The following is a 13,718-nucleotide window of genomic DNA, read 5'->3' as shown; positions in this document are numbered from 1 at the left end:
ATCCTACGGCTGGAGTGGTGGCTCAGCAGTTAAAGGCAATTGCTTTCAAAGTCGGATGGCCAGATTCCATTCCCCAGTACACATGCACAAAGTGGTACATGTATCTGGGGTTTGCAGTGGCAAGAGGCTTTAGTGTGCCCATTCCCTCTGTTCTGCTTTCAGATAAATAAAAAAAATAAAATTTAAAATCTTAAATGTGGGCTGGAGAGATGGCTTAGTGGTTAAGGCACTTGCCAGCAAAGCCAAAAGACCCAGGTTCAATTCCGAAAGACCTAGCTCAGCTCTCTTAAAATTCACTTTCAAGGGATTTTCCAGCTCTCCAATCCCCTCTCCCAGAGGAGTCTGTTGTTCTCTCTGCTTTCTTTTCCACTTACTTTGAAATCAACTTCATTCTTTTAAACCCTAAAAAAAATAGCATTTTCAAAATGCACCTAGGGGTGGTGGCACACACCTGCCATCCCAGTCCTCGTGGGGCTGAGACAGGAGGATTACGAGTTTGGGTCCAGCTTTGACTATCTAGCAAAACCCTGCCCCAAACAAAACAGAATATTGTTATACAGTATATGCTCGATGGTGATTTCCTCTTGCTGTGATGAAGACAGGACAGGAATTACTGACTTCTCTCTCTCTTTAACTTCCTACCATCAAATTTCTGGAAGCATAACGTGTGCCCTTGGAAACTGCTGCTCCCTCTTCCCATCATTCTGTTAAGAAGCCAGTGTGTCTTTATCACAAGGCAACAGGGCTGCCAAGTGTTCAATGCCAGCGCACGCTGACAGGCCCCTGACTTCCTTTCCGGGAAGCTACACACTGGGACCGGCCGGCATCCGGTGCCTCCTCCATCCCAGTGCTCACAAAAGATGCTGCAGAGAAACTTGGGAAAGGTCAGAAACCCAGCTCCACGATGAAGACACAATATGCAAGGGTCAGCTTCTCATCTAAACTTAAACTGTGGATGCATAACCCTGGTGCCTTTGGCCAAGGCTAAGCAAGCTACTCCAGGTTATTATTGTTATTGCTATTATAAGTACGGGTGTTGTTGCTTTCAAGGTAGGGTCTCGCTTTAGCCCAAGCTGACCTGGAACTCACTGTGTAGTGCCAGGCTGGCCTTGAACTCACAGCGATCCTCCTACCTCTAGCCTGCTAAGTGCTGGGATTAAAGGCATGTACCACCAAGCTCAGCCAATTTATTATTTAAAGAGACCCTTCTGCCTTCTTTCTACTTTTTTCTCTCTTTTTTGTTCATTTTTATTTATTTATTTGCGAGTGACAAAGAAAGAGACAGATAGAGAGAGGGAGAATGGGCATACCAGGGCCTCCAGCCGCTGCAAATGAACTTCAGACATGTGTGTTCCCTTGTGCATCTGGCTAACGTGGGTCCTGGGAAATCAAGCCTTGAACCGGGGTCATTAGGCTTCACAGGCAAGTGCTTAACCACTAAACCATCTCTACAGCCACTTTCTACTTTTCTCTATTTTCTACTAAGCCAGTTTTGGCCCAATAGCTAATTTTGCTCTAAATGCTTTCTAACTGAAAAAAAAGTATCAGAAAAATATGTAATATATGCAATAATTAAACAGTATTAAGATAGATATTGTGTACACATTACTATAGTTCAATATATTTACTATATAATATATTGCATACAGCATAGTATATATTTCACAGTTGTTCAGATAATGACTTAAGTGACATTTGACATCTGCTAGCATTTCTGAAAGTCACAGACAAACCCTCATGACTCACTAGGGCAGGATTCTCAGGATAAATCCACATATTTTCCAAGATTATCTGATGAGCATGCCAAAGACCGAATCTAAGATTGAAGCCTCGGAACTCACAACTCAAACTCAATGCAGGCAATATGGACAATTAATAAAGCTGACAGCTGTCACTGAGAAAATCAAGTCCTGAAAACCCTTTTCTTGGGCCAAGTTGCCTCTGCATGTTCCTTTCTTCTACCTTCTATTTCCAGAACAAGCAGGCTTCAGTCTATTTCTGGGTTGTCAACTACAAACACTGTCTGAAGCTCAACATGTCCACTCACATGCTGTCTCCACGCAGTCCTGAGTTTCAGCTACAACCACCCTTCTAGCTAATCCTCAGCTACGTGCAGCGCAGCTTACCTGTGAGACCCCCCAACACCTCCCCATCATGAAGCATGAGAAGAAGAGATCCACCCAGAGCTTCTTCTTTTTGTTTGGATTCTCTATGGGTCATTTGGGAGGGGGGAGGTGGTCCTTAATCTCTTATTAATTACCAGGTACAAGCAATAACACTTTTCTCCAAGTCCTCTCATGACTGACACAGATTAACTAAAATATGTACAATCTTGAAAAAAAGCTTCACCGTGGTTGACTTGAGATTGCCAGTAACTTCTCTCTTCAAAGGTTGGTTCCTTACTGGGGTCAAAAATTAGAAAGTCTGTCTTGGTGCCACCAAACCTCAAGTGTGCAGGAGCCAAAGCTCTGGTCAGAGTGCGAAGCTTTTGAGAACTGTCAGGAAGACAAACAAGAAAGGAAAATGGTAATTATTATTATTTTGGGTTGTTGAATTATTTATATTCAGATGTATGGTGTATAGGCCCACCAGGGCCTCTTGCTATTATAGGCAAACACCAGACATCTGTGAAACTTTTTTTTTTTTTTTTTTTTAGTTTTTGGAGGTAGGGTCTCACTCTAGCCCAGGCTGACCTGGAATTCACTATGTAATCTCAGGGTGGCCTTGAACTCACGCAATCCTCCTACCTCTGCCTCCCGAGTGCTGGGATTAAAGGTGTGTGCCACCACGGCCAGCTCTGTGAGACTTTTTGTGTCCAGCTTTTGTGGGTGGCTTAGGAATTGAATTTGGACAGGCAGGCTTTGCAAGCAAGCCCCTTTAGCATTTGAGCCATCGGCTCAGCCCCTATTTTTTTTTTTTTTTCTGTTTTTGGTTTTACAAGGTAGGGTCTCACTCTGGTCCAGGCTGACCCGGAATTCACTACATAGTCTCAGAGTGGCCTCAAACTCACGGTGATCCTCCTACCTCTGCCTCCCGAGGGTTGGGATTAAAGGCGTGCGCCACCACGCCTGGATTCCTATTTTGGTTTTTTGAGACAGGGTCTCCCTATGTAGTCTAGGCTTGCTTCAAGCTTGTGATCCTCCTGTCTTGGCCTCTGGAGAGTGCTAAAATTACAGGCATTGAATCTAGTTTGTAATTTTTTTTTTTTTTGAGAAAAAGTCATACCTTTTTACTTCTTTCTCTGTTGGTGAAACTTATTTCTTAACTTCTGCCTGCTTCCTGCCTCTGTGTGATGTCTTCAGAGAGGTGGATAATTGCAAGATAGATTTATCTACAGAAATAATAGGTTTGGAGGCTGGAGAGACAGCCCAGAAGTTAAGGAGCTTGCTTGCAAAACCTAACGGTCTGGGCTCAATTTCCCAGTGACCCACATAAAGGCAGATGCACAAAGTGGTTTATGTATTTAGACTTTGTTTGCAGCAGCAAGAGGCAATGGAGTGCCCGTTCTCTCAATTTTTCTCCGTGTTTGCAAACAAATAAATAAAAACATTTAAAAAACAGAAATAAGCCAGGTGTTGTGGCACACGACTTTAATCCCAGCACCTGGGAGGCAGAGGTAGGAGGATTACCATGAGTTCGAGGCCACCCTGAGACTACATAGTGAATTCCAGGTCAGCCTGAGCTAGAGTGAGACCCTACCTTGGGGGAAAAAAAACAAAACCAGAAAGAACAGGCTTGGTAATGATCAGTTTGGAAGAGGAGTCAAGGTTTACTTCTGGGAAGCACCTTGGATGACAGTAATGGCATTGCTGAGAATGAGTGATGGATAGGAGAGAGGAATGTAGAGGCAGACAAATATGTACAATGTGAGATGTCAATTGTGATGGTTAATCTTCATTGTCAACTTGACTAGATTTAGTATTGCCATGGAAATACACCCCAGGGTATACCAGTGAGTGTTTCCAGAAAGGCTTAAGTCAGTGTAGCACTTACCTTCTCATTGCCTGGACAAAACACCCAACCAGAAGCAGCTTATGGGAGGAGAGGGTTTGTTTTGGCTTACAGCTTCAAGGAGAAGCTTCATTATGTCGGGGAAAGTACGGTGGAGCAGAAAACTGAGAAGTGGTAGCAAGAGTGAGCTAGCTCTGGCAAGGGGGCTGAACTATGAGACCCCAAGACCTGCCCCCAGTGATACAACTTTGTCCAAAGCTCTACCTCCCAAAGGCTTCACCAGCTGGGGATTAAATGTGGGGTGTAATCGCAAACACATGAGGCTATGGAGTACATTTCACATTCAAACCTCCACATTGAAGAAAAAAGACCCACCCTGAATGTGAGTGGCAACATCCCCATAGGCTGGGATCCCAGACTGAATAAGCAGCAGGAAATGAGTTGAGCACACGCATTCATTGCTCTCTGCTTCAGTATGCAGAGATGCAGTATGACCAGCTAGCTATCTCACGCTCCTGCTGCCATGGCTCTCAACTTGATGGACTGTATCCTCAAACCATAAGCCAAAACCAACCCTTCCTCCCTCAAGTTGCTTTCATCAGGCATTTTGTCACAGCAATGGAAAAGTAACTAATACGTCAATGGATACCAAAAAACAGCTGTCCATGGGGCTGTTGGCAATGTGTGACTAGAATTCCAGAGACACATCTAGGCTGCAGATAGAAACTGGAAACTCTTCAGCATAAAGTCAATGACTGGGAAGACTTAGGCCATAGGTGGCAAGATATGGCCCTGAAGCTCTAATGAGGAACTTCCTCAGAAAGAGTCACTTAGGGGCTGGAGAGATGGCTTAGCAGTTAAGTGCTTGCCTGTGAAGTCTAAGGACTCCAGTTTGAGGTTCGATTCCCCAGGACCCACGTAAGCCAGATGCATAAGGGGGCGCATGCATCTGGAATTTGTTTGCAGTTGCTGGAGGCCCTGGCGCGACCATTCTCTCTCTCTCTCTCTCTCTCTCTCTCTCTCTATCTCTCTCAAATAAAAATAATAAATAAAATAAAATAAAATAAAATAAAATAAAATAAATAAAATTAAAAAAAAAATTAAAAAGAAAGAGTCCCTTAGGCCTGGCACCATTCCACTTTAGCCAGGCCTTCATTATAGTCCTTGGCATTTTGATTTTGTTTGATGACAGAACTTACTTAAATCTGTGTAGCTACTATATGTAAGCAATGGAAACTAAGCAAGAGACTGGTGCTCTTCAAGAACTGGAGGGAAGACTAACACCTGGAAATGGAGCTCAGGAATCCATAGATGACTGTGCTCAGATACCCAAGCACCATTCCTGGTCTCTAGAAGTATGGCCTGGAGCACCCTGGGTCACTCTCCCAACAAACCATCCTGCTTTCTTTCTTTCTTTTTATTTAATTTTTAAATTTTTATTAACATTTTCCATGATTATAAAATATATCCCATGGTAATTCCCTCCCTCCCCACCCCCACACTTTCCCATTTGAAATTCCATTCTCCATCATATTACCTACCCATTACAATCATTGTACTTTCATATACACAATATCAACCTATTAAGTATCCTCCTCCCTTCTTTTCTCTTCCCTTTATGTCTCCTCTGCTTTATTTCCAACAGCATTTCCCACTCTTTGAAATCAGCTTCCTCATGTTTCCTTGGTCTATACCAAGTTGTGTCTATACTAGTTGTCTATACCAGTTGCCATCCCGGATACAGGCTCCTTAAAACCAGGCCATTTTCTGTCTGGCTATGAGAATCTTCCAAACACCTAGACAAATGTCCAGCACACAGTTGTGCTTGATAAATATTTGTTGATGTTAAGTGAATGAACAAGGAAGTCAGCCTGAAGAAAGGGCAGGAAGAGGCCAGCCAATGGCCATTTTGAACAAGATTATATTAAAACCCATTGCTACGGCTCTTACCACATAAAGGAAGTCACATGTTTCAGTGTTGTGATATTAAGAGCCCTTTTGTTTCTTTTGCAATGGGATATTTTTGTTTTAAGAATATAATATTTATTGATGCTCTCTGATTTAAAAAGAAAAACCAGATTTAACACAGCCACACGGGAATAACAAAGAATGCACACAGACAGCCACAGCTATTCTGTTTGCAGAGGAGCATGTGAGGAAGGGAACACAAATCTACAGGCATTTTTATTTTACCTTTTGTGCAAAAGTAAGTTGTTATTATTATTATTATTATTTTGGTTTTTTGAGATAGGGTCTCACTCTAGCTCAGGCTGACCTGGAATTCATGGCTATCCTCCTACTCTGCCCCCCTAATGCTGGGACTAAAGGCATGCGCCACCACACCCTGCTAAATTGCTTATTTTCTGATGCAAAATGCAGAGGTAGTTTACTACTATGAATTAAACATTAATACATTTCTACCCCCAGATTTAGAAACCACTTCTACAGATCCAAAAGGGAGCAAATATAGCAGGACTAAGGTTTGCAGTTTTATCTTTTTTATTTTTTTGGTTTTTCGATGTAGGGTCTCACTCTAGCCTAGGCTGACCTGGAATTCACTATGTATTCTCAGGGTGGCCTTGAACTCATGGCGATCCTCCTACTTCTGCCTCCCGAGTGCTGGGATTAAAGGCGTGCGCCACCATGCCCGACTTAGGTTTGCAGTTTTAATGGGAAGAACAATAAGGCAGAGGTGTGGGGCGGGGTTGTTGTCACTAGAAGTTTGGGTGATAAACCAAGAAGCCCAAATCAGACATGGAAACCATAGACAGGAGAAAGCTGTGCAGGAAAGTACTTTAAAAACCAGACACTCAGCCAGGAATGGTGGCACATGCCTTTAATCCCAGCATTCAGGAGGCAGAGGTAGGAGGATCACTGTGAGTTCAAGGCCACCCTGAGTCTCCATAGTGAATTCCAGGCCAGCCTAGACTAAAGTGAGACCCTACCTCGAAAAACCAAAAAAGAAAAAAGAAAAAAAAACAGACACTCAGGGCTGGAGAGATGGCTTAGTGGTTAAGGCACCTGCCTGCAAAGCTAAAGGACCTTGGTTTGGTTCCCCAGGACCCACATAAACCAGATGCACAAGGTGGTGCATGCGTCTGGAGTTCGTTTGGAGTGGCTGGAAGCCCTGGTGCACACCCATTCTCTCTGTCTCTCACTCTCTTGCTCTGCCTCTTTCCCTCTCTCAAATTAACAACAACAAAAAAGAAACCCACAAAAATCCCAGACACTCAGATGTGTTAAGAATTTACTTTTGCCAGGCGTGGTGGCGCACGCCTTTAATCCCAGCACTTGGGGGCAGAGGTAGGAGGATTACTGTGAGTTCAAGGCCACCCTGAGACTCCATAGTGAATTCCAGGTCAGCCTGGGCTACAGTGAGACTCTATCTCGAAAAACCCAAAAAGAATTTACTTTTGCTATAGAATAAAGGAGCTGGGAGGGCAAGTTGCGCTGTAAGAACAGAGGCTAGAATTTAAGTTCTCAGCTACTGAAAGTGGAGTTACTAGTGATGAAGAGACGAGCGAGACACGCGCAGTAGTGGAGCCCCGCGTGCTGATAACCCAGCTCTAGGAGAAAGTGGCCTGCTTTGTAGCGTTTCGCAATTTCCATGGTGTAAATATTTTCCCCACAGCTGTTTCCAAGTTAGCAATGTGGAGTCACTGCATCACTGCATGCAGAGTAGAGAAATGCACATTTCATGAGGTGAGGCAGACTGGCCCATGGCAACACTGAGTGACAATAATCAAACCAGGAGGAGAAAGATGGGGTGAAGAGACTGAGAGGCTTGTTTGTTCAGGTGGACTTGGAGTCACCCAAAGATTTCTTTTCATTTAGTCTCAACACAACCCAATGAGGTGGGTACCTTGTTATCCTGAGTTTACAAACACGGAGCCTCTACTAAAAGAAGCCAAGCCGGGTGTGGTGGTGCATACCTTTAATCCCAGCACTCAGGAGGCAGAGGTAGGAATATTACCATGAGTTCGAGACCACCCTGAGACTGCATCGTGAATTCCAGCTCAGCCTGGACTAGAGTAAAAACCTACCTCAAAAATCAAACAAAGAAAAAGAAATGAAGAAGCTGAACTAACTGGAATAACAGAACAAGTCAAGTGCTGGAGAGATGGCTTAGCAGTTAAGGTACTTGCCTGTGAAGCTTACGGACCCAGGTTTGATTCCCCTGAGCCCATATAAGCCAGATGCACAAGGCATATATGTCTGGAGTTTGTTTGTAGTAGCTGGAGGCCCTGGCATACCCATTCTCTCTCTCTTTTCTTTTTGTTTTCCGAGGCATGGTATCACTCTGGACCAGGCTGACCTGGAATTCACTATGTAGTCTCAAGGTGGCCTCAAACTCATGGTGATCATCCTACCTCTGCCTCCCAAGTGCTGGGACTAAAGGCACCCCTATGCCTAGCTTCTGTCTCTCTTCTTATCTCCCTCTCCCTCTCTGCTTGCAAATAAATAAAGTATTAAAAGAAAAAAATTGAGAAATCAAGCTGGGGCTGAGCTGAAAACCTCCCTATAGACCGCTGACTGAAAGTTGGAAAAAGTTGCCCTACTTGCAGCCCTATGGGAGACAAGTTATCAGCAGTGAAAACAGTGGACACTGGAAGCCTCAAGTTTGGCCAGACAGGCAAAATGACCGAACAAGTACAACAGTGCCATGTCTGCTCTGAGGAAAACCAACTGCTCTCTAATTGGACTGGAGGCCCGCTCTATGGGAGGGAATACATGCCTAGTACTGAAAACCTAATCAAAAGCCTATGGTGGGGGAGGTCATGAATATTAAGTGTTTAAAGCTTGCTATGGTCTGGCTAAATGCATATATTGTGCATTTCCACGTAATGTAAGCACCACACTTAATGTTCATTTTTACATATTAATGCTACTCTCATTTTTAGTTAGAGCATCTTCTGTTTTCAGATGGCGTGGACCACTGGGATGACCCAAAGGCAGCGTAGTGCTGAGAAGTGACCGTGGAGTGTTCAGCACTGAAATATCTCTATCACACACTCCAAGGCTCAGGGCTCATTGCCGAAGAAGTGGCGGAAAGAATGTAAGAGCCAAAGGAAGGCTACCACTCCTTACAGTGTAACTGTCCAGACAGAAATTGGCCTCGATATCCATGACCTCGCAGTGCCTAGCAATATCTGCAAAAGACCGTCATAACAGGAGGAAAAGATGATGACATCAAAATAAAAGAGAGACTAACAGAGAGAGGGAGGGGCTATGATGGAGAGGGGAGTTGTGAAGGGGAAAGTGGGGGAGGGAATTATCATGGCTTATTGTCTGTAAGTATAGAAGTTGTCGATAAAAAAAAAGAAGTCAGGCTGGAGAGATGGCTTAGCGGTTAAGCGCTTGCCTGTGAAGCCTAAGGACCCCGGTTCGAGGCTCGGTTCCCCAGGTCCCACGTTAGCCAGATGCACAAGGGGGCGCACGCGTCTGGAGTTCGTTTGCAGAAGCTGGAAGCCCTGGCGCGCCCATTCTCTCTCTCTCCCTCTATCTGTCTTTCTCTCTGTGTCTATCGCTCTCAAATAAATAAATAAAAAATTAAAAACAACAAAGAAGCCAAGAGGGATTTGAACTATAGCAGTCTACATTCAAACTCATGGGCAACTCATGGAGCATGAGAGAATGCACAGCCTGCGGTCAAAAGGTGTGCAGGGGAAGAGAAGTCTTGAGGGCAGTGCCGTGTATCAGCTCGGGGGACGATGGCAGGGTTACCAAGCTAAAGGCTCCAGGGAGCATGGTGGAAAGGCTTGAGAATGGAAAGAACATTTAAGGCTCAGTGAGGAGCTAGCACTCCTCCGCCTTGGATGTGCTCTTTGTATCTCTTCAGCCAGTTATTTTTTTTTAAATATTTTTTGTTCATTATTTATTTATTTGAGAGCGACAGACACAGAGAGAAAGACAGATAGAGGGAGAGAGAGAGAATGGGCGCGCCAGGGCTTCCAGCCTCTGCAAACGAACTCCAGACGCGTGCGCCCCCTTGTGCATCTGGCTAACGTGGGACCTGGGGAACCGAGCCTCGAACCGGGGTCCACAGGCAAACACTTAACCGCTAAGCCATCTCTCCAGCCCAGCCAGTTATTTTTGTCAGCAATCGGCACATGGGCAACCTGTGACTCTAACATCAGCTTCTGAATCATACATTTAGGGCTGTCACAGAGGTTAAAAGTGCTTCCTGTGCAAGCCTGAGCACTGGATGGAGGGGGTCTGAGACGGCTGACTTTGATTCCCCAGCATACATGTAAATGGCCACACACACCTGTATCCCTAGTCCTGTGGGAAGCAGAGACTGGAAAATTGCCAGGGCTTGTAAATTCACCAGAGCTCTAGAATTGGTGTAAACGTGGCCCCAAGAAAACAAGCAGCTGAAGGGGACAGCACTACTCTCCTCTACCCTCCACACACCACACACACATACCACACACCAAATACACGCACACACACAACAGGATGCATTTTGTCTGGTACGGAGGAAACTAGCTGCTCTCTAAGTGGACTGGAGGCTCACTCCATGGGAGCGAAATCATGCCTGATACTGCAAACCTAGTCAAAAGCAGGGGAGGTCCAAAGGGGAGAGTTGGGGGAGGGAGGGCATTACCATGGGATATTGTTTATAATCATGGAAGTTGTTAATAAAAAATAACATAAGCTGGGTGTAGTGGCACATTCCTTTAATCCCAGCACTCAGGAGGCAGAGGTAGGAGGATCACTGTGAGTTGGAGGCCACCCTGAGACTCCATAGTGATTTCCAGGTCAGCCTGAGCTAGTGTGAAACCCTACCTCGAAAAAAATTAAAATAAATAATAACAATAATAATAAAAAGAAAGCAGGGGAGGTCATAAGCCCTAGAGGAGTAATGCCTGCTGTTGTCTGGCTAAATGCATATATTATTGCCCACCAAACTACCCTCTAGGCACTCTCCCTTTTGGTTAGGGAAGCTTCTCTTTTCAGATGGTGGTGACCACTGGGATGACTCAAAAGGCACCACAGTGCTGAGAAGTGACAGAGGAGTGCTCAGCACTGAAACATCTCTATCACACTTTCCAAGGCTCAGGGTCTGTTGCAGAGGAGGTGGTGGAAAGAATGTAAGAGCCAAAAGAAGGGTTGGACTGTTTACCAGGCAATCTTCCAGATACAAAATGGCCTTGATATTCATGACCTTACAGTGCCTGATACTACCTTCATAATAGGAAGAAAATAATGACATCAAAGTTGAGGGAGTAGTGAAACCCTACTTCAAAAACATAGAAGATATTTCAGGCCCAGAAAGCCATGTTCTCTCTCATAAGTGGATCCTAGCTACAGATGATTGTACTTCTGTGTGAGTAGGAAGAAAACTCAGTAGCAAAGGCCAGTAAGCTAGAAAAGAGATATAAAGGGAAGAGAAAGGAAGGGAGGGGGATACTTAATAGGATGGCATCATATATATACAACAGAACACTCAGGAGCCATAGATTGTTACTAGAAAATTTTCAGTGCCAGGGATGGGATACCTCCCAGTGAGTTGTTGGCCAGGGAGGTCCCTGATGTCCCCAAAACATTACAGGCCATTGCCTAGGACCTTGGTTTCCCACCAGGAATAGATGGTAAGAGCCTATTGCTGAAGACTCCACATACTTGGGCTGCAAGGCCACTGAGAAATCCTGCTGGAACTGAACTGATAACCTCCTCCATGTAGACCAGCTGATAGAAGCTGGAAGAAACCATGCTGCATGCAGTTCAATGGGAGAAAGAGACACCAGCAGTGAAGATACTCAACAGTGGACACTGCAAGTCTTTTATTTGGCCACCCAGGCCAAATGAACCAATGGGTGCAATAGTGGCACGTCTGTCATGGTGGAAATTAGAGGAAACCCCTTAATTAGACTGGAGGCCTGCTCCATGGGAGGGAATGAGTCCCTGATACTGAAAACTTAAAACAGGGGTAGTCATGAGCCCTAGGGGTGTAATGTCTGCTTCTGTCTGGCTATATGTATATACTGTGCTCACCAAACTGCCTAGTAAGCACTTCTCTTAATGTTCATAGCCTAATATTAATGCTACTTTCACTTTTGGTTCGGGAACCTTCTCTTTTCAGATGGGCAGTGACCTTGGGATGACATTGTGGTGCTGGAAAGAAGTGACAGAGGAGTGCTCAGCAATGCAATATCTCTATCACACCTTCCAAGGCTCAGGGTCTGTTGGGGAAGGGGTGGCAGAAAGAATGTAAGAGCCAAAGGAAGGGAAGGACTCCATACAACGTGCTCCTCCAGACATAAAATGGCCTGGATATCCATGACCTCACAGTGCCTGACACTACCTACACAAGACCATCATAAGAGGAGGAAAAGACCATGACATCAAAATAAAAGAGAGACTGATTGAGATGGAGAATGGAATTTCAAAGGGGAAAGTGGAGGGAGAGGGAGGGTATTACCATGGGATATTTTTTACAATCATGAAAAATGTTAATAAAAATTGAGAAAAAATAATAATTCATTTATGGTATGCTATCTGTAGCATACTGAAAAAAGAAAACCAATACTAGGTTTATGGTTATGTCTAGATTATGGCTAGAGACACTGAATTGAATAAAGATGTCAAGAGAGAAAAAAAAAACACAAGAAATTACTATGAAAAGCAAACAAACTGCATGAATACTACTGCTGTTCAGTAGCAGCTCTGCACTGCAGTACATAGGATTTCTGCCGCTCTCTCACTCTGTGTGAGCTAATTATGTTGCATATGCGCTTTAAATAGGGTCCCTTTGCTAGACCAACAGGAGAAGTTTCCCACCTCCACACTCCATGTCCCCACTCAGCTTGAAGAGGCTGGATCAGGCATTGCTCCAATGCCATAATGGCAGTTAGGGTTGCTTCTTCAGAGGGGGGTTGAGCCAGTTGAGGATGACTAGGCCCTTCCCCCCCCAAAAAAAATGTAGAAGCAAAGAATGTCTCTGAACTTGCCCTTGGCAGTCTCTACTTTGCTAAAGGTCAGGGAAGGATCTGACTTTTTTTTTTTTTTTTTTTTGAGGTAGGGTCTCACTCTAGCCCAGGCTGACCAGAAATTCACTAGGTAGTCTCAGGGTTGCCTTGAACTCACAGTGATCCTCCTACCTTTGCTGGGATTACTGGGATTAAAGGCATGCTCATCTGACTTCTTATTTCTTGCATAAAGGAGTTCCCTAGATCTGTTTGTCCATGAACAACCTGAGCCCCTCCCTAGGCAGGAGTTCTCCTTTCCTGGAATTAAGATTCCCGAAGTAAGACCCTATTGCTGAAGACTCCACATATTTGGGCTGCAAGGCCACTGAGAAATCCTGCTGGAACTGAACTGATAACCTCCTCCATGTAGACCAGCTGACAGAAACTGGAAGAAGCCATGCTGCATGCAGTTCAATGGAAGAAAGAGAAATCACCAGTGAAGATACTCAACAGTGGACACTGCAAGCCTTATATTTGGCCAGCCAGGCCAAATGAGACAACGGGTGCAATAGTGGCATGTCTGTCATGGTGGAAACTAACTGCCCTCTAACTGACTGGATGCCTGCTCCATGGGAGGGAATACGTCCCTGATACTGAAAACCTAAAATAGGGGTAGTCATGAGCCCTAGGGGTGTAACATCTGCTGTTGTCTGGCTAAATGCATATACTATGCTTATCAAACTGCTCAGTAAGCACTTCTCTTAATGTTCATACCCATATATTAATGCTACTCTCACTTTGGGTAGAGAACCTTCTCTTTTCAGATGTCAGTGACCTTGGGATGACTCAGAAGGC

The 13,718-nt window shown here is 44.6% G+C and overlaps 1 protein-coding gene across 1 annotated transcript in view; it reads right to left on the bottom strand.

Annotated features, from left to right (window-relative positions):
• The window catches only part of Hpse (heparanase), a 52,236-nt gene that overhangs the window by 34,168 nt on the left and 4,350 nt on the right, over positions 1 to 13,718 (bottom strand). Inside the window, exon 2 of the mRNA XM_045143538.1 lies at positions 2,350 to 2,495. Coding sequence (XP_044999473.1) covers positions 2,350 to 2,495 — 146 coding nt within the window. The remainder of the gene's footprint in view (positions 1 to 2,349; positions 2,496 to 13,718) is intronic.

The sequence above is a fragment of the Jaculus jaculus genome, chromosome 2 (assembly GCF_020740685.1).
Source record: "Jaculus jaculus isolate mJacJac1 chromosome 2, mJacJac1.mat.Y.cur, whole genome shotgun sequence".
NCBI classification, from domain to species: domain Eukaryota; kingdom Metazoa; phylum Chordata; class Mammalia; order Rodentia; family Dipodidae; genus Jaculus; species Jaculus jaculus.
This window is presented reverse-complemented; position numbering and strand designations above follow the sequence as displayed.